The sequence below is a fragment of the Penicillium alfredii genome (genome assembly GCF_028826965.1).
Source record: "Penicillium alfredii strain IBT 34128 chromosome Unknown utg000011l_segment0_segment0, whole genome shotgun sequence".
NCBI lineage: Eukaryota > Fungi > Ascomycota > Eurotiomycetes > Eurotiales > Aspergillaceae > Penicillium > Penicillium alfredii.
Window position 1 is genome coordinate 2,400,458 of NW_026622708.1, and position 19,457 is coordinate 2,419,914.

The following is a 19,457-nucleotide window of genomic DNA, read 5'->3' on the forward strand; positions in this document are numbered from 1 at the left end:
AGCTCGGGCCCCACTGGCAATGCAACAATAGCAACTGAAGGCAAACACCTTGTAGCCGGCGGCAAGACTAATTGACGTGAGTCGATGCTATTCAAAGCCCACCAATCGTGCTGACGCTGAAGAGCCCGGGGGCCGGATCCTTCCTGTTTTTAGGGTCGGGTAAGTATGCCGCTTCACACTACGTTCCATCAGTTGCAGAGAAGAGAGGGGAAGATCCGAATCCCCCGTCCTGCAAATACATGTAGACACACGGCTGTCCATGCGTCAGAAATGCTTCTCTGGTCCTTCATGGACTTCCTGCAGAATTTGACACTTCACCCCCCCTGAACCATATATTGCCATATAGTGCACGCATCATGGCCCCCATTCCGCAATCTAATATCAGATCTTTATTAGATCAGTCGGCTAATCTGGCCGCGGGTATTATTGCGTACCCCGAGGGCGACCGTGCTCCCCCAGTTCGACTCAGCTATGCCCAGCTGCGCGACCTGGCTACCCAAAAAGCCGCTTGGCTGCGTGATCAAGAAGGATTCCGCCCCGGGGGTGTTACCCTGGTACATTTCCAGCGCCATCTGGATAATATAGCTTGGTTCTGGGCGAGTATTCTAGCCGGCAGTGTGCCTGCTCTGTCGCCTCCACTGGTCAACACCAGCGAAGGCCGTCGAGCTCATTTCAAGCATTTGCACCGGATGTTGCAGGATCCTCTAGTTGTCACTTCTCGAGATCTATTGAGCAGTCACTTTGGCGAAAATGTGGTATTGCGTGTTATTGCGGTGGAAGAGTGCGACAAGTCCGATTCAAGTGGAACGATATCGGGCAATGTCGAGGACAGCCCTAAGAGCGACGGCCCCACCAACGGTCTTCCCAACGGCGAGACTCTCTCCAGTGGCACCAGTGGAATCATCAGTGGGTTTGTTTCAGAGCTCGTCAAGGGAGCGTTCAATCGAGTGTTTCATGGATTTTTCGGCGGCAGTAGCCTCGACGGCGTGGCTGCCATAATGCTCACTTCTGGAAGCTCCGGTAACTCCAAGGCTGTGTGCCTGACGCACCAGCAGATGCTTGCTTCTATCCGCGGCAAATTGGTAGCAATGCCAGTGACCGAGGGCAGTGCCGTGCTGAACTGGATTGGGCTGGACCACGTCGCCAGTCTGATGGAAACACATCTTCTTTCCATGTATGCTGGCGTCGACCAGATCCAAATCCAAGCCGTCGAGGTGCTCAGCAATCCACTCCTATTCCTGCGGCTGCTGTCCCAGCACAGCGTCTCCATGACCTTTGCTCCGGATTTCTTCTTGCGCAAACTGCTGGCGACGCTGAATACAGCCTCCAAGGAGGATAAGCAAGGTATTGACCTGAGCCGTTTGTTATATCTTGTCTCAGGTGGCGAGCCAAATAACGTCGACACGGGCCTGCGAGTGACAGAGCATCTGCGCCAGCTAGGAGTTGTACCGTCCAACTTGATCACCCCAGGCTTTGGCATGACCGAGATTTGTGCCGGCGGCATCTACAACCGCCAATTTCCCGACATTGATTTCAAATCTCGGCGCGAAGCAGGTGCATTGGGCACCTGCATTCCTGGAATCGAGATGCGTTTGTCGCCAATTGATCATGATGCATCCACTCTGAATGGTCAAAACAACGGTACCACCAACAATGTGGGCATACTCGAAGTCCGCGGGCCCGTCGTGTTCTCGCGCTACTTCAACAATGACGAGGCTACGAAGACCGCATTCACAATAGATGGATGGTTCCAGACAGGGGACCTCGGTACCATCGATGCGCAAGGCCAGTTGAAACTGGAGGGACGACTCAAGGAGTTGATCAACATCAACTCGGTCAAGTACCTTCCATACGAGATTGAAGGCGCTATCGAGCAAGCGCGGATCCCCGGCGTGACACCCTCGTTTGTCGTGTGTTTCTCATACCGGCAGTCCGACACCAGTCCTGAGGAGATTTATGTCGTATACCAACACGACTATTCCCCTGACGACATTGAAGCACGCATGTCAACACTGCATGCGCTCATTCGCACCGTCGTGCTCTTTACCTCGGCGCGGCCACGTGTGCTTCCATTGCCTCCGGGCCACCTGGAAAAGACGACGCTAGGCAAGCTGTCGCGACCCAAGATCCAAGAAGCATTGGCGCAAGGCAAATACGAGGACCAGGAGGAAATCAACGAGCAGATCTTGAAAACCTACCGGGATTCCCACTTCTCAGCACCACGTAACCACACGGAGCACACACTCATGGCCGTGTTCAAGGAGACGCTGGGACTAGACATCGAAATGGATATTGACATGCCGATTCTGGACACGGGTATTAGCTCTGTGGACTTGATCCAACTAAAGCGGGCTGCAGAGATCACTTTCGAAATCAAGGACATTCCCATGATTACGATCATGACAAACACAACCATCCGGACGCTGGCTGCGGCCATTGAACAGTTCAATAACTCGACCCATACGGGCGAGTACCAAGCAATCGTAACGCTGCAGCCGCACGGCACCAAGACGCCACTCTGGCTGTTCCATCCGGGCGTTGGCGAGATTCTCATCTTCCTGGCACTGGCACAACACTTCCCAGACCGGCCCATATACGCAATGCGACCGCGCGGGTTCAACCCAGGTGAGGAAACTTTCAAGAACCTGGACGATCTCCTCACAGAATACTACAGCGCCCTGAAGCAACAACAGCCTGAAGGACCCTATGCCATGGCGGGATACTCATACGGCGGCATGGTCGCCTTTGAGATCGCTAAAAAACTGGAGGCCGATGGCGACTCGGTCAAATTCCTGGGCAGCTTTGACCTGCCACCTCACATCAAAGACGTCATGAAACGACTTGACTGGACAGGGTGTCTGCTGCACGTCGCATTCTTCTGTGGCATCATCGAAGAAGACCGGTCTGAGGAAATGGTGCCCGAGCTACGCCCACTTCCGCAGTCAGAGCAGCTGGCGCTGGTGATGGCTGAGGCAGAGCCAGTGCGCACAGCTGAGCTGGGTTTGACGCTGGCTGGGCTGCATACCTGGACGGACGTCACTTTCTCTCTGGCAAGTATTGGCTGTCATTATGATCCGTCGGGCTCGGTGTCGTCGATGGATGTTTTCTTCTGTGATCCCTTGCGGGGCGTAGCGAAGTCGCGTCATGAGTATCGCTATACGCAGCTCAATCGCTGGGAGAGCTTTGTGAGCGATGATCTCAAGTTCCATGAGGTGGATGGCGCGCATTATACGATGATCTCGCCAGAGCGGGTGCCGAAGTTCCAGCAGACGTTGAAGAATGTGCTTGCAGCGAGAGGGATATAATGGCTTGTTTGGTTTTGGTTCTTGGATGAGGTTAGGTAGAGGGAGATAGATCTCTCTTTCTTGTGCCACATGGTTTGAGCCCTTGTACGGCATTGCTCATTTCAGTTTCTTTTTTTTTTCACCCCCTAAGACCCCTTGGTCACTATTTTAAGGCATTTTCTCTTTCAATAGAATACCCTTTCACCTGCCATCTTTTTATCAAGTGGAAGATCTACAACAGTGGAGCCTCCCTAGATCTGATCTATGGATCTGCATCCTTTGCACATAGGGATGGAAATCTAGCTAGCTATAGTATCAGATCTAGCATGTAATCAAAAGAACTAAATATACATGTTTTGAAATTATTCCAAGAAAAAAAGTTAAAGCTTCTATATAGAATTCGAACTAATAAACAAATTAATATAGACAAAGGACCCCGATATCAATAGAGAAGTATGTCAAACCACTAATCAGCTAGATCTATCGAGGTAGATATAAAGAACACATTTCGCTCAAGCCAAACTGCTAATCTGAACGTTCTTGAAACCGCCACTGCCATGGCTTCCATACAAACCAGCCAACCCACTCTTCAGTCCATCATCCAAAGCCGTAACAGTGGTCTTTGCCTTCCCACGCTCACTCAGTGTGACGGTGATCTTGGTCGACTTCACAGAAATGGACAGGCGATAAGGCTTGTTTGCTTTGATACCACCAGAATGCGCCTCCGACTTCAAAGTCGTAGTCTTGTCCGCTACTCGGTAGACCGTGACCTTGCCGCTGCTGCTGTCGATCGCAGCCATGTACCTCGTCATTGTATTGGGAGCACTCTTCGATGCAGATGCCCGTGCCACCAGGCCAACCTCACCCGACCTGCTCGTAATGACCACATCGGCACTGACCTCGTAGTCTGTCCATCCAGACGACCCGGTGATGACGAGCGTTGTTGAGCTGGGCACTGACGCAAAGCTGTACTGGCCGTCGGCGATCGACCAGGCCCCATCAAAGTCGATCCATCCCGCCTGGCCGAGGCCGGAGAAGTCGGACTTGTATGGGAGGCTCGCAATGGGCGCAGCACCGGTTCGCAGAATGCAATGCGACTTCTTGTCGTTGCTGTCTATGCTCGCTTCGGCTGTATATAACAATGTCCCGTTGGGTAGGAGCAGGATATTAGGACTGTAGTTGGAGCCACATACATCTGTGGCCTTGGGCACGGTCCAGGGAGATGGAGCCCATGACCAGCCGCCCTTGCCATGGTCGCTGTTGACAAAGACAATGCGATTGTTCTCGGGGGCATTCGTCTTCGTATCGTTCTTCCACCGCTTGAGACTGCTAGACACAATCACCTTCTTCTCTGTCGGGTCCCAGATAGTATAAGGGCTCCCGAACGTCTGGATCCCGTCGGTCGTGGAGATCACCGTGCCAGCATCGTTCTTCCTCCACGACACCCCGTCTGCTGACGTTTTCACATGAATGGGGCATGGGTCGGAATTCATCTTGCCAGTTTTGGGGTCTCCAATGCACCACTCATAGCTCATGATGAATTCCCCGTTGTCCATCTTCGCGACCGTCGCCATGCCCGGTCGATCGACGAAGCGTGAACCAACGACAACCCCCTCGGAATCGTTCCAGGTTGTCCCTCCATCGTCAGAGGTGATACTCGACAGCTTCTGAGCATGGTCGGAGTCTCTCTGGTCGGAGAATACCGTCACAATCTTCCCCTTGCTATCCAAGTAAACAAACGGCTCCCAGATCTGACCCTTCCCCGATCCATGCAGAACTTTCCCCACGATGTTCCATGTCTTCCCATGATCCGTCGACCGCCAGGAGACGAAATCTGTGTTCGAATTCTTGACCAGATTGCCAACAAGCAGCAGCGTGCCCTTGGGATACTTGCCCAGCTGTTGTGGGAACTCAAACAGGAAGGGCTGCCAGAATAAAGTGGCCGGGTGACCGGTGCCCTTTAATGGGTCTGAGATCGTTGTCAGAGTATCCCATGTCGTTCCGTTGTCACCACTTTTGCGGATAATGTAGTGAGATGCAGTCCCGTTAGTGGCTCTTGAGTCTCCTTTCGTGTACCAGTGCTCCCAGATGGCTAGTAGATTGCCGTTGGATTTGCCAGCGTGCTGCAATTGAATTACCCGCGAGTAGCCGTTTCCCTCGTTCGGGACTTTATGAGGCCAGATGACTATACCATCGGAGTCGGCGAGGGTTGACTGGGTAAAGAAGAGTGCAGCTAGAGGCAGGACCGCCTGAGTTGCGAAGGTGCTGAGCTTGACCATAGTGTTTGACAGGCAAATAAAGACAAGAAAAGAAAACAGGGTGAGAGTAAGAATAAGAATACACCAAGCCCATTTATATCCTCAGCTCGGCATGTTAGGCGTCCCAGCATAGTGCTAGAATAGGCCAAGATCGCCAAGCAACTGCTAAGCCCTGGAACCTGCTGAAGATCTTGCGGGTTTTACGGATATGTCTACTGTATAACTCTATGAGGCGCCCTGCAAGTGAAGACTGTCAATGAGACATCGCGATTCTTAGTTTAGGCAACATAAATCTACATGTTTAAGGCCATGAGGTCTTCCCCGGTGAGTCATGAAATCGAGCACGTTAATTCCGACCCGATGTTATAGAACGCGAAATCGATCAAGTAATTCTACTTACTTGATGGTACTCTTATGTCTCTTGTGTCTGCGGCTTTGGAACTGCTCAAGTGAGTCAACCTGGCGTTCATAGTAGGTTTTGGATAGTAAAAAGGTCAGTCACAGTAAAGATGCTCGGGGTTAAGAGTTTTCTTTGTGAGGGCAAGGGTTGAGCCTGGATGGAATTAAAGCTATTGAAAGTCGAATTCAACATTAGATCGACACCTTTTGCCCAAGAAAATGAAGTGGTAATGCGAAGTATCAACGCCTAGGACTATAGGCATGTACAGGGACGTTGAGCCACATTAGCTTTGAGATATTTTCAAAAGAGCACCAGACCGACAAGCTGGAAAACTTATCCAGCTTCGTCCTTAAGTGAGATCAATGAGAATATTAAAAGGATCTTCCTTTCCCTTTCTGACATAGAAAGTACTCACAGTTCCGCCCACACAACCATATTGGATGGATTTCTTTGTTCCTATTTTTTCTATTTAATTGTGGGGCGCTTTTCCCCATTGAAGTTCCTCTATTCATGGCATTATGAACAATGCCAGAAGCTGTGGATATCCCACCTTTAAAGCGGTGATCACATGACCCTATGAGGTTTGGAACGACTGGGGAGAAAAAAGAGTCACAAGCAACGCGGGTGTCGGCAGTCTTCCCTAGCCTGTCGCATGAACCAGGGCTGAGTGATTTGCTTACCTTTCAACAAAGAAGAGTTCGGAGATCTTCTCTTTCAAACCTGCTTTGCTCAACCCTTCCTCGATCTCCCCACCGCGGGGCTTCCTCATCGATTCGATCCGAAGTCGAGCCAGCAATGCCGCACTTTCCTGTGCCTGCGACAGGCTTCCAGGCCCTCATTCTATGTGGGCCTGGGGTGTCGCTCAATACATTTACCTCCAATTCTGAGGAATATCCCAAATGTCTTCTGCCGGTTGCGAATCGGCCGATGGTCTTCTACGCGATGGACTTTTGCAGGCGATCGGGGATCACCGGTATGTTTCTTGAAGTCCTATGGGTCTAACACTCTAGAAAAGAACTTTCACTAACTATCCTAGATATCACATTGATCACACCTCCGTCCTCTCTTGCTCCGCTCCAAGCCGCCCTAAAACAAAATCCGCATCTCACATCATTTCCTTCGCCTTCGGCCTCAGTCGTTGCCCCGAAAGACCTCGAGATGACAATGGGAACTGCGCAGCTACTGCGCCTACCGGAAGTTCAGGATTGCATCAAGACCAATTTCCTGCTGCTTCCCTGTGACCTGGTTTGCGAAATCCCCGGGGAATCGATTCTGGAGGCCTGGATGGTGACGCAGACCGTTCCCGAGGATAGTCCCACACGAGGCGGTCTGGCCGTGTATTATCAGACACAGGATCGAGAGGACAGTGTGAAGAACGAGGCCACCGATTTGGTGGCTGTCACCCCGCTCCAGCAAGATGAGGCACCGGCAGTATCACATCTAGTAGACGGGCCGGCATCGCTACGATTTAGCCTCTCGAAACTGGCCATGTCCATGCCGATGGACACCGTCAAGGAGAAAATGGAGCAGGACAAGGGTTTCCTCGTTCGCCATTCGTTGGTCCAAAAACACGCCAACCTAAAGATGCTGATGAAGCACCGCGATGCGCATCTGTATGTGTTCCCAACTTGGGTCAAGGATCTGGCTCGTCGCCAGGAGAAGCTTGATTCCGTGAGCGAGGATCTGGTCGGGTACTGGGCCAAGGCCGGGTGGCAGAAGGGCCTAGACGAGAAACTGGGCATCCCTCAACTGTTCCACCAGGACAGCCGCCAACGCCAGGAAGGGGAATCCGCAGAAGAAGAGATCGATCTGCAGAGCATGAGCACCAGCAAGGCGGGCTCAAACACCGAACTCCCTTCTTCCTCTTCCACCCAGACCCGGCTATCGGAGCACAATCTCTCCGCTCCGGTCCCCAGATCCACTAAACTTCCCCAAATCCTCGCCTACGTCCACCGCGGCTCGACCCCGTTCCTCCGCCGCGTCGATAGCTCCGCCCTCCTACTCTCGACCTCTCTTCTTCTCGCGAAACTCGAGTCCATCGAGGAAGTCGGCCGCGAAGCCGCCTCGCCCTTCGCCCACCCCCACAAAATCGCATACCCGGAGGGCGTGGCGCAGCGCTGCACCATCACCAAGAGCGACTGTCTCCTCGCCGAAAACGTGACCGTCGAGCCGACTTGCGTGATCAAGGAGAGTGTCATTGGCTCCAACTGCCAGATATCACGCGGCGCTCGGCTCACGCGCTGTGTCTTAATGGACTGGGCTGTTGTCGAGCCCGGTGCGAAATTGACCGGGTGCATTGTTGGTCGGCGCGCGAAGATCGGTCGTGATTGTGTCTTGACGGACTGTGAGGTGCAGGATGCGAATGTTGTTGCGGAAAAGACGCAGGCTAAGAAGGAAAACTTTATGGTCTTCGAGGGTCTGGACGAGGATGAGGAAGGAGGCAGGTATATGAGTGTTGCCGAGTCGGATGATTAGATTCACGGGGATGTCGGCGTCGGGGAGAAAATATCCAATTTAGAAGACCCATGCCCTATTTCAGGCTTACAAAATCATACAGCATACAGCATTGCAGTGGTTCCCCGAGTATTTAGGGAGCTGCCTATGATGAACAGTTCCTTGTCTACCGCAGACCATACCCGTGGACATCAAACTCAAACTCGGATTGGGGATATAGCGCCACAATAACTAAAGCAAACAAGCAGAGCGCCTTCCATGTGTATCCCTCGAATCCCAAAGAAACCCCAATTCAATGCCGATGCCCAAAACCATCTCCAAGCCTCCAAGATGCATGCGGGAATCAACGCCCAGCGTTCTAGCAAACCATCCTAGCCATCATAACGAGCCCAGCCTGGGGCAGTAGCTTAAAACCAAACAAACCCAACAAAAAGCAGCAACAGATCACTTCAACCCAAATCCTTCGCTGTTCACAACTGCATCCCAGAGCAGCTTTTGTAGCTTTTCCTGCGTCGCATAGCGGTACAGGCCCAGCGTGTTGAAACACGTTCGCGCGATTGGGTAACGGGAGGAATCATCTCCAAAGCAGGCCAGTCGAATGGTGAGGCTTGTAGCCCCCATGGCGGGAATCCGATCGCTGCCGGTAATGAACGAGAGGATTTTGCGCTGCGCCTGAGGGGGTGAGTTCTCGAAGAAATCCCAAAACCATCGCACCACGGGCACGGACTCTGGCCGTGCACTAGACCAGTTATCGTAGGTGGCCACGGCCCGCAGTGAAGGCACATCAAGTGCTTCATCTGAGCCACGTACCAGCAACTCGATCTCCTCCGGTCGGAATAAAGACAAGGCATTGCCTCCGCAAACCGTGAAGAATCCTCTCTTGAACGGCTCAAATTGCCGGGCCACAGCCGTGTCCAGGAGATAGTGCACGTACAGATCCACAAACTCGCGCCGGTTGGCATTGGTCACTGGCCTCGTTTCGCCTCCTGGGCAAAGAGGAACATTGACAATCTCACCATACCGATCAACCTGAGCAACAAAATCATAGCAAAATGTTTCGGCGACATCACCATCGAATTCCAACAACCCTCGAAGTCCCTTGGCAAGGGCAGGTCGATACTCGGCCAGGTCGTCCAGAGTACACTTGAAGCTCGAGCGGGAGGAGGTGGCTGGCTGCGGCCCATTAGTTTGCGGGGCAGACGCCAATAGCTTTTTGAATGCGAATGGCGGGAGATCAATGTCAAGGATAGTCGAGTTATAAATAGCAAGTCCTAGTAAAACCCCAACCAAAAAAAACTGCTCGGATGACTCGAAGCAATGCGGATTGAAATAGCAAAACTGAGAGTCCTCATCGTAAATGAAAAGGCCTATCTTCTCTTAGTAACTGGACTCGATTTCTTGGGATTCCAAGTCGACTCACCATGATACGGGTCAAAGACCTCTCGGACGAGTAGAAGGAACCACTCCTTTCGCAGGCCACCAGCATCAATACCCTCCTCTCCGGTGAATTCAATGCGGAGGCCTTTCTTGATTTCTTCTTGCCCGGAGCCCACAACTTCACTGACCCCACGAAGGCTGTCCTCGACCAGGCATTCTCGCCGTACCTTCAACACGAGATACTGACTGACCGCCCGGTGATTGAGAATGCTATTGAAAAAGGCTTCGCGCGCTTTGACCTCCATTTGGCGACGTGCATCGTGTTCCAGGATGTGTATCTTTGCCCAGATACTGAGAAAGAATGGATATTGGCAAAACGAGAACTTCGAACTTCGAGACTCCCAGATCTCGAAATCGGCGAGCAGGTCTGAATAATCCAACAGGGTGTTATAGAATGAGCTGATTGGAATCATGTGTCCTTGATGATGTGATGTCCTCGGGGCTCTGGAGGCCTCGTCCGGCTTCCGCGAGAATGCAGCGTTGTTGGCCGTGAAAAGTAAGGACATAATCCTGGCCGCCGCTCGTATCTGCCAGTCCTCTGTGTACACCATAGGAAATTCCTTCTTCTTGGCAGGTTGCTTGTTCGGACTTCGACGATTGATCGCCGCGTGAAGCTCCGCAGGGGTATTTCCTGAAGCACTGGCAAAGCTCGGGACTAATTCGTCCCCATCCTTTGACACTTGATTGCGTTTGCGACCATGCTGACGGGTCAACCGGTAGTTGAGAAATCCACCAATCAGTTCCACCAGTCGCTGGAATTGTCCAGGTGAGAATCGGGAGAACCAAGACACAAAATAATGATGGCAGTCATTTGGCAAATTCGACATCAAGCCCAAAATTCGCTTGATAAGTCCATAATGGTGGCTCGAGCTACCGTGGTGGGAGGCAGATGCGGAATGGTCCTTATGAGACTTACCGTCTCTACCCATCGGTTGCCCGTTGTCTTTTGGGTTTGAGGGGCGCCTCTCGTTTCGGTGGGACGATGAGTTTGATGAAAGCGAAGCATAAGATGTAGGCGAGTACAAGATGGGGTTCGCCAAGAGGATGAAAAGAAACCGAGTATCCTCTGGTTTGCTCAAAACACGCCGTGGGCGCTTCAAGAGGTTTTCGGTGGCCTTCAACAAAGTCTTCTGGAGATGCACACGAGCGTCGGAGATCTCTCTTTCAATCACTGAAGGATCAATAGACTCCCACCTCTTACATCGAGCCATATCCGCCTCTGAGCGCAGAGCATCAGGCTTTTTGGCCGCCCATTGCTCCATCCAGGCAGTTCCCGCAGTCAAGACTAGCTGGTACCATTGAGAAAGCTCGGCCCAATTAATTCGAGGGCTTCGAGATGAAACCATACGAGACCTGAGTGAACTCTTCTCCTTGGGCTGAGTGGGCTGTCGACCCTCATCCTGGGCACAGTCGTTCATCCACCAAGCCGAATTCTCGGCCAAATCTCCCAGAAGAAGCGTTTTCGCGTCAGGTTCAAACACGGGAGCATTCAAGGACGGCCCTAGCGCTGCGGTTGGGTCTACCTTCATCCTCGGTGGATTGCCATTGCTGACTGATCGTATCGAAGGCTGGTAGGTGCTGAAGGAGTCGTTGAGGCAATCGCAGCTTTTGAAGGTAGCTATTATGTGATTCTCTAGCCGCTTGAAGATCGATGGCCGATGCTCGCGATGTTTATTCTCGGTATCCGCATGCCGCGGGAGGTCTGGAGGGCGGTCCATTTTCGACTTTGATTGCACATCTGAATTGGCACGGGTCCTGACCGGCGTATCTGTGCCCTGCCAGTGAGCAGTTTGTGGTGTCAAATATGCCGAGTTCTCTTTCGATGCATCAAATTTCTCCCGCTCACTGGACGCGGATGCACTTCGGGCACGGGGGTCGCCCGCTCGTGGGACAGACAAATAAGTTGCACTGGGACTATGAGCTGACAAGGAGGGGCCTTCAGGCCTCGCATCACGGGACCTGCCAGCACGATCCTCGTCCGGCGATGACCCTGGGTGAGGGGTATTGAGAAGGCTATCAAAATACATTGAAAGGGATCCACCGATCATGCCACGAGTTTGAACGACTGACAGAGGAAGAACTGGGGGGGCAGTCAGTACATTTTCTATCAGCCAAATTCCAGGGCCATGGTACAGTACCTTTGCTTGTTGAGTTAGTCGCCGATGGTTGGGAACCTGGTGGGGGGTGATCAAGACTGGGATCACTTGGGTCTTTGGCGTCCCTGGCAGTGTCGGGGTCAAGGTCCGTAACCATCAAACAAGAAGTGCATCGAAACACCTTCAAATGGCGAGGCCATCGAACCGTCGAGTTGCAAGTTTGACAACGTCCCTCGGCGAGATCATTGCCTGGTCCTCCGCGCGACGGTCCTTTCCGTGGACTTGTCGACAAAGGCTCCAAGGGGTAGGTGACTTCATCTTCGTCGGAGTCAGAGTCCCAGATTTGGTACTTGGCAGATGCTTTATCACGCTTCTTCCCTAGTCCGGAGAACGGGGAGATAAACGGGTGACTGATTGAACGGTTGTGTCCCCGGCGATACGGGATAGCGGGCGTACTGCCATTTATTGGACTCATTTTGGAACCATCACGGGGTTGGAATGGGCGTCGTGGGCTGCTTTCTGGTGCGGGAATCGACGACGAATCAAGAGGAATGGCTGCGAGGCCGGTGTTCGAGATCGGAATAGGTGGGTTACGTCCGGACCGAGGGGGCATAGAGGCGCATCAGCTCGACTAGGCGTAGCGTGAAGACCAGAAACAACCACTCCAGACAATCATCCAACGTTTATCGGTTCAGCCTTCGTGCTGGAAGCATGCGATTCAGCAGTGAGAGATCACAAATAGAGCAAGGCGGTCGAGTCGGTCGAGTAAAGCGAGTTTCTTTGTTCAAGTCAAGGAAGGGTTGCCCTGCAAGTCAGCACAGTTCAGGTGAGCAAGCCGAAGGGCCAAGACGGCGAAAATGGGATACCCGCTCCAAAAACCGGTTGAACGTAGGGTGTCAGTGAGAAGAGCGTCGCAACAATTCCCATAGTCGCCGTGGACGCATTAGGAAAGGGCCGGAGGGGAAGTAGCAGCCTTGTTGGTGCCTCAGGCAGAGGTCTGACGTTGCTTCGATTTGCACCTGGAAACAACAACCTTGCGGAATTCTGCCTACATCCATGGACTGAAGCAGAGTACTACAGGCTCTTTCACTATGGATACTAAGAACAGCGGTGGAACCATCACCACGCTACGGCTGAGACTACTTCTACACGTCGCACCAGCGGCTTCGAGTGGAACCAGTCATACTTCGTTAATAGGGGAATTCAACATAGAACAAGATGGCTTTTTGGCTAATTGCAGAGCCGACCGGTCTGCATTAAGCTCGACCCCAGCGTGGATACCATGCTCCAGACGAGTATTGTTTGAATAAATAACCACATGCCGTAGCCAACAGCTTCCAAACCATAGCACCGCACAAATGCGTCAGCGCACTTAACGGTATCTCCAGAACTTCTGGGTGTTCTGGCGCTTCCAGGTGTGGCGGCGGCCGGCCTTGGTGTTGTTGTAGCGGTGGCCCTTGTTGATACCACGGGACTTCTTGCCGCTGGCAGTGAGACCACGGCTCTCGCGGTGCTAATTGAAACAAAATCATCAGTATAATGCGGAGATGAGTAGTAGAGTGGATATGAGACGAAACTCACCTTGTGGACGGGGTTGCAGATCCAGTTGATGCGAGCATCGCGGCGGATGGCCTTGTGCTGGGGGTCGACGAGGATGACCTCGAAGTACTTGTAGGTCGAGTCCTGGTTGACCCAGTAGGAGTTCAGAACGCGCAGGTTGGCGCAGCGGCGGCCAACACGCTCCTCAGCGGTGGCGCTCAGAGCACGCTGGTACTTGAGCTGGTTGACACCATGGTTGGTGGGCTTGCCTGTTCAAACGGTCGCATATTAGCCCAATGGTTCTTCATAGGAATCATCCAAGTTTTTTCAAGGTTCTCGTACCGTAGGTGGCACCCTTAGGCACAGGGCGCTTGCGGCCACCGCGGCGGACACGGATGCGGTAGACAACGTAGCCCTGCTTGGCCTTGTAGCCGAGACGACGAGCCTTGTCGGGGCGAGAGGGGCGCGAAGCACGGTGGATGGCGTTCAGCTGACGGAGCTATATTGATGCACTCTCAGCAAAGTTCAACGAGTGTATAGCAAGACACAAGACTCCAAAGAGTCTCTTGCGTGCCACAATCATTTCCGCCGACGAATATTCGTTCGAGCCCAGCAACACCGTGAAATCGGCATTTCCTACGGCAACGCACACAAGCGCTCGGCGGAGATGTTAGGCAATCGAGGGTCGGGGTTTATCTCACCTCCCAGCATCGGACGCGCAGCAGGAAGCGAATCACGTCGGACTGCTTCTTCTTCTGGATCTCTTCCACGTACTTGAGGGCACCCATCTGGACAATTACAAGTCAGTTGACTGAAGAGAATAGATGCAGGTCGTATAAATGTCGACTGTAGCAAGGATGGCGAGGAAAGCGTACCTTGTCGGCTTCACAGGGTCGTTGGTCGTTGTCGCGAAAAGTTCGAGGAGGGAAGAACAGAAGCAAAGATTGTGTGTGGGACGCTAGCGATTAGCCGAGTGTGGCCCCACTTGGCCAATCACGAGTGTTGGTGCCTCAGGCGTTGAGGCCACGTTAGTTATTTTATGCCTTAATTAGTTGCCTTAGGCGTTTGACAAACGATCGTTGTCCTGATCATCATAACAATATTACTCGAATGCGATTGATTATTGCTCTATGTATTATTTACAATCCCGAATGAAGGCTATTCTTCCTTGACGCTAGCGAGAGTGCCTCTCCGCACGCTCTCGCTGCACCATATCATTTGTCACCGCAATCTGGTATGACCCGGGCGGCAACACGCTCTTCTTACACAAAGGACACAGACTGCTATTCTCCATGAGGAACGGGTCGATACAACCTGGATCAAATATGTGGCCGCATGGTAGTTCGCGGACCGTTGACGACCCGGTCACATAATCGTCGAGGCAGATGGCACAGGTCGTTTGAGTATGACTTAGTCGATACTGCTTGGTGAGAACTTCCGAGTGGTCACTGGCGCGAGAACTGAGCACTGCGGCTTCGGGCATTTGAATTTTCACGTCATTTGCAAGATCGCAGTGTTCTTCGTCGAGGGACGGTGTGCTGGACTTGCTATGGACATCAAGTTCCGCCACCTTGGCCTGCGTCTCATCGCTGGCAAGCGTTGCTTCGGAGGGCGAAGTGATGGCGGGAAAGGTATACAAAGGCATTTTTTCCACAACATCTCGGGGCACTTTAATCTGGTGCATTGCCAAGTGCTCAACGTCGACTTCACCTGCTTCGATGCGTCTGTGGAGATGTTCTCGTCGTCTCCGTTGCACGATCCGGTACACAATCAGCAGGATGAAGCTGAGAGCTAAAACAGTCCCCAGTATCGCCATGACGAAGCCCCAGAGGCTCGGTGACGAACTAGTTTGCTTCTCTATGACCAATTAGTACATTGGCCGATGGCAACGCAATTCAACAACGATCATGGCTTACCGGTGTCAATCATAGTGAATAACCTCTCACTCCTGGACTGTGCGAGCGATGGATGGGTTTCATTTTCATTCTTGGCCTTTGGGCTGCCTTCCGAGAACCATGAGAGGTCACGCATCAGTGTCGTGCCCGCCCGGCCAGGGATCGCATAAACTGGGTAGTCATTATCGGTTTTCCACCGGCCTCCGTCATTCAACTCCCAGCGAGGGTCACTTGGTGGAGGAGGTATCCCAGTCTCGTCATTGGATGGCTGGAAGAAAACGAGGGCTTCCGTGCCAACCTCCCGCGAGGCGTCCAGGAATGATCGAGTACAATCAGCGGACACCCACGGGGCAATGCCGACAATAGGGTATCCAAATTCCGAGACGTCCTTGTGGCGTGTCACATTGGCCGGTACGAAAGGGTCGGTGATCTTGTTACAGGGATCTCCAGACTTCAGACTTGGTACAAACAAGAGGCCTGAGACAGAACCGGACTCGGGGACATTGTTACTCGACAATGTCTGGACCGTGCGATCGAGGACGAAGCGGAATCCAACATTTTCCTGAATATTTTTGGTGTCTGATGAGTGTTCGGCTTCCCACATTAGGCTGGTCAAAATATACTCACACTGACTGATGGACCGGAGTTGGCTGCCTTGCCCGGGCCCGCAAAGAGCGTGGCAACCGTGGTGCGCGAATCAGATGGGGTAGTGCGAGACATAGCTCAACAATGTCTCATAGTATGTTGAATTTCTGGCTTGTCGTAGTAGACTTGCGGGACCGTTGGATTGTGATCACCAGTGGTAGGCACATACACATGGTGAGGTTGAAGGCTGAGAAGGAAAAGGTCAACAAGGTGACGAGTTTATGGATTTAGTAGAAGCTTGAAACAAAAACAATCTATTTGATTGCAGCCAGAAAGTACGATAAGCATGCTTCCAATATCTAATTTAGCATCAATTTCGGCCGAAGGAATGTGCGAGTTAATCGGGACCGTCATAAGAATGCAAAATGAAGCTGGTTCCGACGAGATAAAACTTTCCAAGGTCTTCACATGGGTTTCTAGGAAAACAAAACATTGAGTGCTGCCGCAATCGCTCAAGTTCGAGAATTGCATGGTTTATAGTTGACCGGATAGGGCTTGCCGTTTGCGGAAGGCGACGGTTCCGGAAGTTGATCTACTGCCAAGAGGAGTATATCGTGGCATCGTTTTGGGGGGCAAGGGGGGGGGGGACTATAGCTTTGAGAATCGATATTATTAACTTCTTTATTATTCACTCTGCGGGGTTTGAAAATAAATCTTGTTGGCGCGAAAAACTTCACAGTACGAGAGATATATAGATGGTTGTCATCGTGGTAAGGCTGGCGTTCTCAACAGCAGAACACCCAAATAAAGTATGCTTGTCGGGGATTGGAAATAAGAGTAATATATACAGCACAAAATATCTCTATTTGTTTACCTATCATAATATTACGCGAATGATCAGACATCTCAACTCTCGTTCACAGATCTTCCGACCTGTACCACGTGATGATAAAACAACACTAGTCACGTGCGAGATGCAATATCCCCAGACTTCACTGTGCCGACGTCCCGACCATCTCGAACGCCATCGATAGCGACAATTCATCTCGGACCATCGATATCAGTCTGTCGGCGCGCCTTGTCGCATGAAGTGGAGCTCAAGGGCCTGTTTCTCCCGTGTCAGTGATCGTAACTCGGAAGATCTCTTGGACAGCATGCCCTGCTCAAATTGAATCGCGCCCAAAACCCCTCTATCCGTTGATTGAAATCGTCCCGAACACCCCGACCTCTCCCTGTCACCTCGAGTTGGACTTAGGAGAAATGCCTTCTGCCTACAAAAGCAAGGGCAAAGGCCGCGATGCGCGCCAGTCGCGCAGTCGCAACACCACACCATCCAACGCGATCAGCACTCCCGTGGTTTCAATTCCACCTCTTCCGAGCTATCTTGAAAACGATGTAAGCAAGCTTATTGATCTGGCCAATGGCCGGTACACGGACTTGCTAGACCTCGTGGCCGGGCCCAACATCCCCGACTCTAAGACCCTCGAAACCCTGGTGGAGCACCTCAAAAGTCTCAGTGACATGGCCGATGCTCGCGGAGAAGCTTGCAATGCTGGGATGCGAGAAATGTCCCAGAAACGCAAAGAGGTGGTAGAGGATCATGAGTTAGATCGTGAGGTGGGGGATCGCGCAAAGCTCAAGCGGGAGACCGAGGAAGATGATGATCAGGTACACAAGGGTGTCAAGTTTAAGAAGCGTAAAGAGCGCGCAAGTGCAAAGGAGGAAAGGCCATTGAATCGTGGCGCACATGATGTCGCTCGTCAAGATGGGGCAGAAACTAAGGTTGAAGGAGGTAAGTGACTCGATTCGACGCCCACCACCTTTCTTCTGCCCATTGCTTCACTTCCCACCTCACTTTTCTGTCTCTACTTGCAACTCTCCACTGCTCAACCAAGTTACTGACCAGACCCAGCGGCCTCCCCAGCATCCAAAAACTCGAAGAACGCAGCTTCAGACGACAGTTCCTCCCTTTCACCTCCATCCATGCTATCTCCTAACGGCGCTTCGGCTGCAGCCGATGGTGCCGCTGCGCCTGGATCTCCCGAGTCGGAGAGTGCGGAGTCTCATCAGCCTGAGCCCCAACCTGCGGTACCCCAGATTCAGGTGTTCGGTGACAACCCGCTCAAGTTTGATGATCCGACCATATACCACATTCGAGACGTCCATCCGGACATGACCGACGACGAAAAGAAAGAAATTTACAGCGTTGCTCGTTTCCCCAAAAGTGACCTTAGCCACATGATGGCTGGTGTGGCCCCGGACAAGGACTTCAGCAACGCCAAGCCTTCGAACCAGGTCAGCGCCAACACCTTCCAGGCATACATTGACCCGTATGTGCGGCCTCTTGTTGAAGAGGACATTTCCTGGTTAAGAGATAGAGTGAGTTCTATGTGGCACCTTGGGGGAGTTCAATACATTAACAAGCCACAGGGTGATCGTGTGACCCCGTTCATAATTCCACGCCGCGGAAAGAAAAACTACCGGCAGATTTGGGCGGATGAGGATGGACTTGCTTATGATCAGAGCCAAGACGACAAAGACCAGTTCCCTTTGAACCAAGGCCGTGGCAGCATCGACCAGCTAACCGACGACAAACTCGAGTCCAATGAGATTTCGATTGGACCACTCCTCAGTCGGCTGTGTTCTCTCCTGCGCTACGAGCACCGCACCCTTCCCGAGGACAATTCCCAGTCTATAAATGGCGAGACAAATACCGAGACAAATGGCTTGGGCGGAGACGCAATGGACATCGACCAACCCAACGGCGATATGGAAACCAAGCCTGAGAATAAACCCCAGCCACCCGCGACAGCCTTCCGAGACGCATCCCCGAGCGGATTCAAGACATCAGTCGCCAAACTCGACCACGCGCAGCTCGACGAGCGCGTCAAGGCCGAGCTTCGCTACATTGGGTTCTTCGGGCCCGACGACAACCCGGATTACGACGCGCACTACGACGATGAAGTCGCCGAGCGCCTCCGACTGCTACAGGGCGAGCTCAAGAAACAGATTATCACCAACAACGCCCGCAAGGCGCGCATTATGAAGGTCGCCCAGGAGCACATGGCCTTGCTGGAATTCACCACCATCCAAGACGACCTCGATACCCAGGTTCAGCAGGCCTACCTCAAGCGTACCCGCACCATGGGCAAGAGCAAGAAGGGCGCACAGGCGAAGCAGCGGCCCGGCGTCGCCACAGTGACCGGAGCAGGTACAGGCGTTTCTCGTCCTGCTGTCGGAGACGCCGCTAAGATCGTCATGGATCGCCGCAAGCGCTGGAACGATGCCTTCTTGCCCATCTTCGACGATATCAAAACCACTATTCCGTCCGAGGGCGAGACTATCTTCGACCCGGCAACTATGACCGAGTACGAGAAGGCCGAGCTCGAAGCCTGGGATGAAGAATAGATCACCCTCCGTCATTTTCTCTATCTCCTCTGTCCTCCCCTCTGCTCAAACCTGTTGCTGTATGACTTGTGTTTTTCTTTCCTGGCTGTATCTCTCAGCGG

At 52.5% G+C, this 19,457-nt stretch overlaps 6 protein-coding genes across 6 annotated transcripts; 3 read left to right on the forward strand and 3 right to left on the reverse strand.

Annotated features, from left to right (window-relative positions):
- Positions 1–356: 356 nt before the first annotated feature.
- On the forward strand, positions 357–3,305 carry NUU61_009329 (non-ribosomal peptide synthetase; the record flags this gene model as incomplete). The annotated part of the gene is made up of 1 exon (XM_056659854.1): positions 357–3,305. One exon carries the CDS (start codon positions 357–359, stop codon positions 3,303–3,305), a length of 2,949 nt encoding a protein of 982 aa, XP_056508147.1.
- Positions 3,306–3,796: 491 nt separating this feature from the next.
- Positions 3,797–5,563, reverse strand: NUU61_009330 (sialidase family protein; the record flags this gene model as incomplete). Its single annotated transcript, XM_056659855.1, has 1 exon — positions 3,797–5,563. One exon carries the CDS (start codon positions 5,561–5,563, stop codon positions 3,797–3,799), a length of 1,767 nt encoding a protein of 588 aa, XP_056508148.1.
- A 1,174-nt stretch (positions 5,564–6,737) lies between these two features.
- Positions 6,738–8,417, forward strand: NUU61_009331 (translation initiation factor eIF2B subunit gamma; the record flags this gene model as incomplete). Its single annotated transcript, XM_056659856.1, has 2 exons — positions 6,738–6,915; positions 6,979–8,417. The coding sequence occupies 2 exons, from the start codon at positions 6,738–6,740 to the stop codon at positions 8,415–8,417; spliced, it is 1,617 nt and encodes a 538-aa protein (XP_056508149.1).
- A 423-nt stretch (positions 8,418–8,840) lies between these two features.
- NUU61_009332 (HECT-type E3 ubiquitin-protein ligase) lies at positions 8,841–12,542 on the reverse strand (the record flags this gene model as incomplete). The annotated part of the gene is made up of 3 exons (XM_056659857.1): positions 8,841–9,763; positions 9,817–11,913; positions 11,972–12,542. The coding sequence occupies 3 exons, from the start codon at positions 12,540–12,542 to the stop codon at positions 8,841–8,843; spliced, it is 3,591 nt and encodes a 1,196-aa protein (XP_056508150.1).
- A 759-nt stretch (positions 12,543–13,301) lies between these two features.
- On the reverse strand, positions 13,302–16,083 carry NUU61_009333 (60S ribosomal eL15 domain-containing protein; the record flags this gene model as incomplete). The annotated part of the gene is made up of 8 exons (XM_056659858.1): positions 13,302–13,442; positions 13,511–13,737; positions 13,811–13,967; positions 14,170–14,256; positions 14,344–14,426; positions 14,666–15,325; positions 15,385–15,925; positions 15,991–16,083. The coding sequence occupies 8 exons, from the start codon at positions 16,081–16,083 to the stop codon at positions 13,302–13,304; spliced, it is 1,989 nt and encodes a 662-aa protein (XP_056508151.1).
- A 1,125-nt stretch (positions 16,084–17,208) lies between these two features.
- On the forward strand, positions 17,209–19,356 carry NUU61_009334 (histone acetyltransferase NGG1; the record flags this gene model as incomplete). Its single annotated transcript, XM_056659859.1, has 3 exons — positions 17,209–17,740; positions 17,855–18,327; positions 18,379–19,356. The coding sequence occupies 3 exons, from the start codon at positions 17,209–17,211 to the stop codon at positions 19,354–19,356; spliced, it is 1,983 nt and encodes a 660-aa protein (XP_056508152.1).
- Positions 19,357–19,457: the final 101 nt, after the last annotated feature.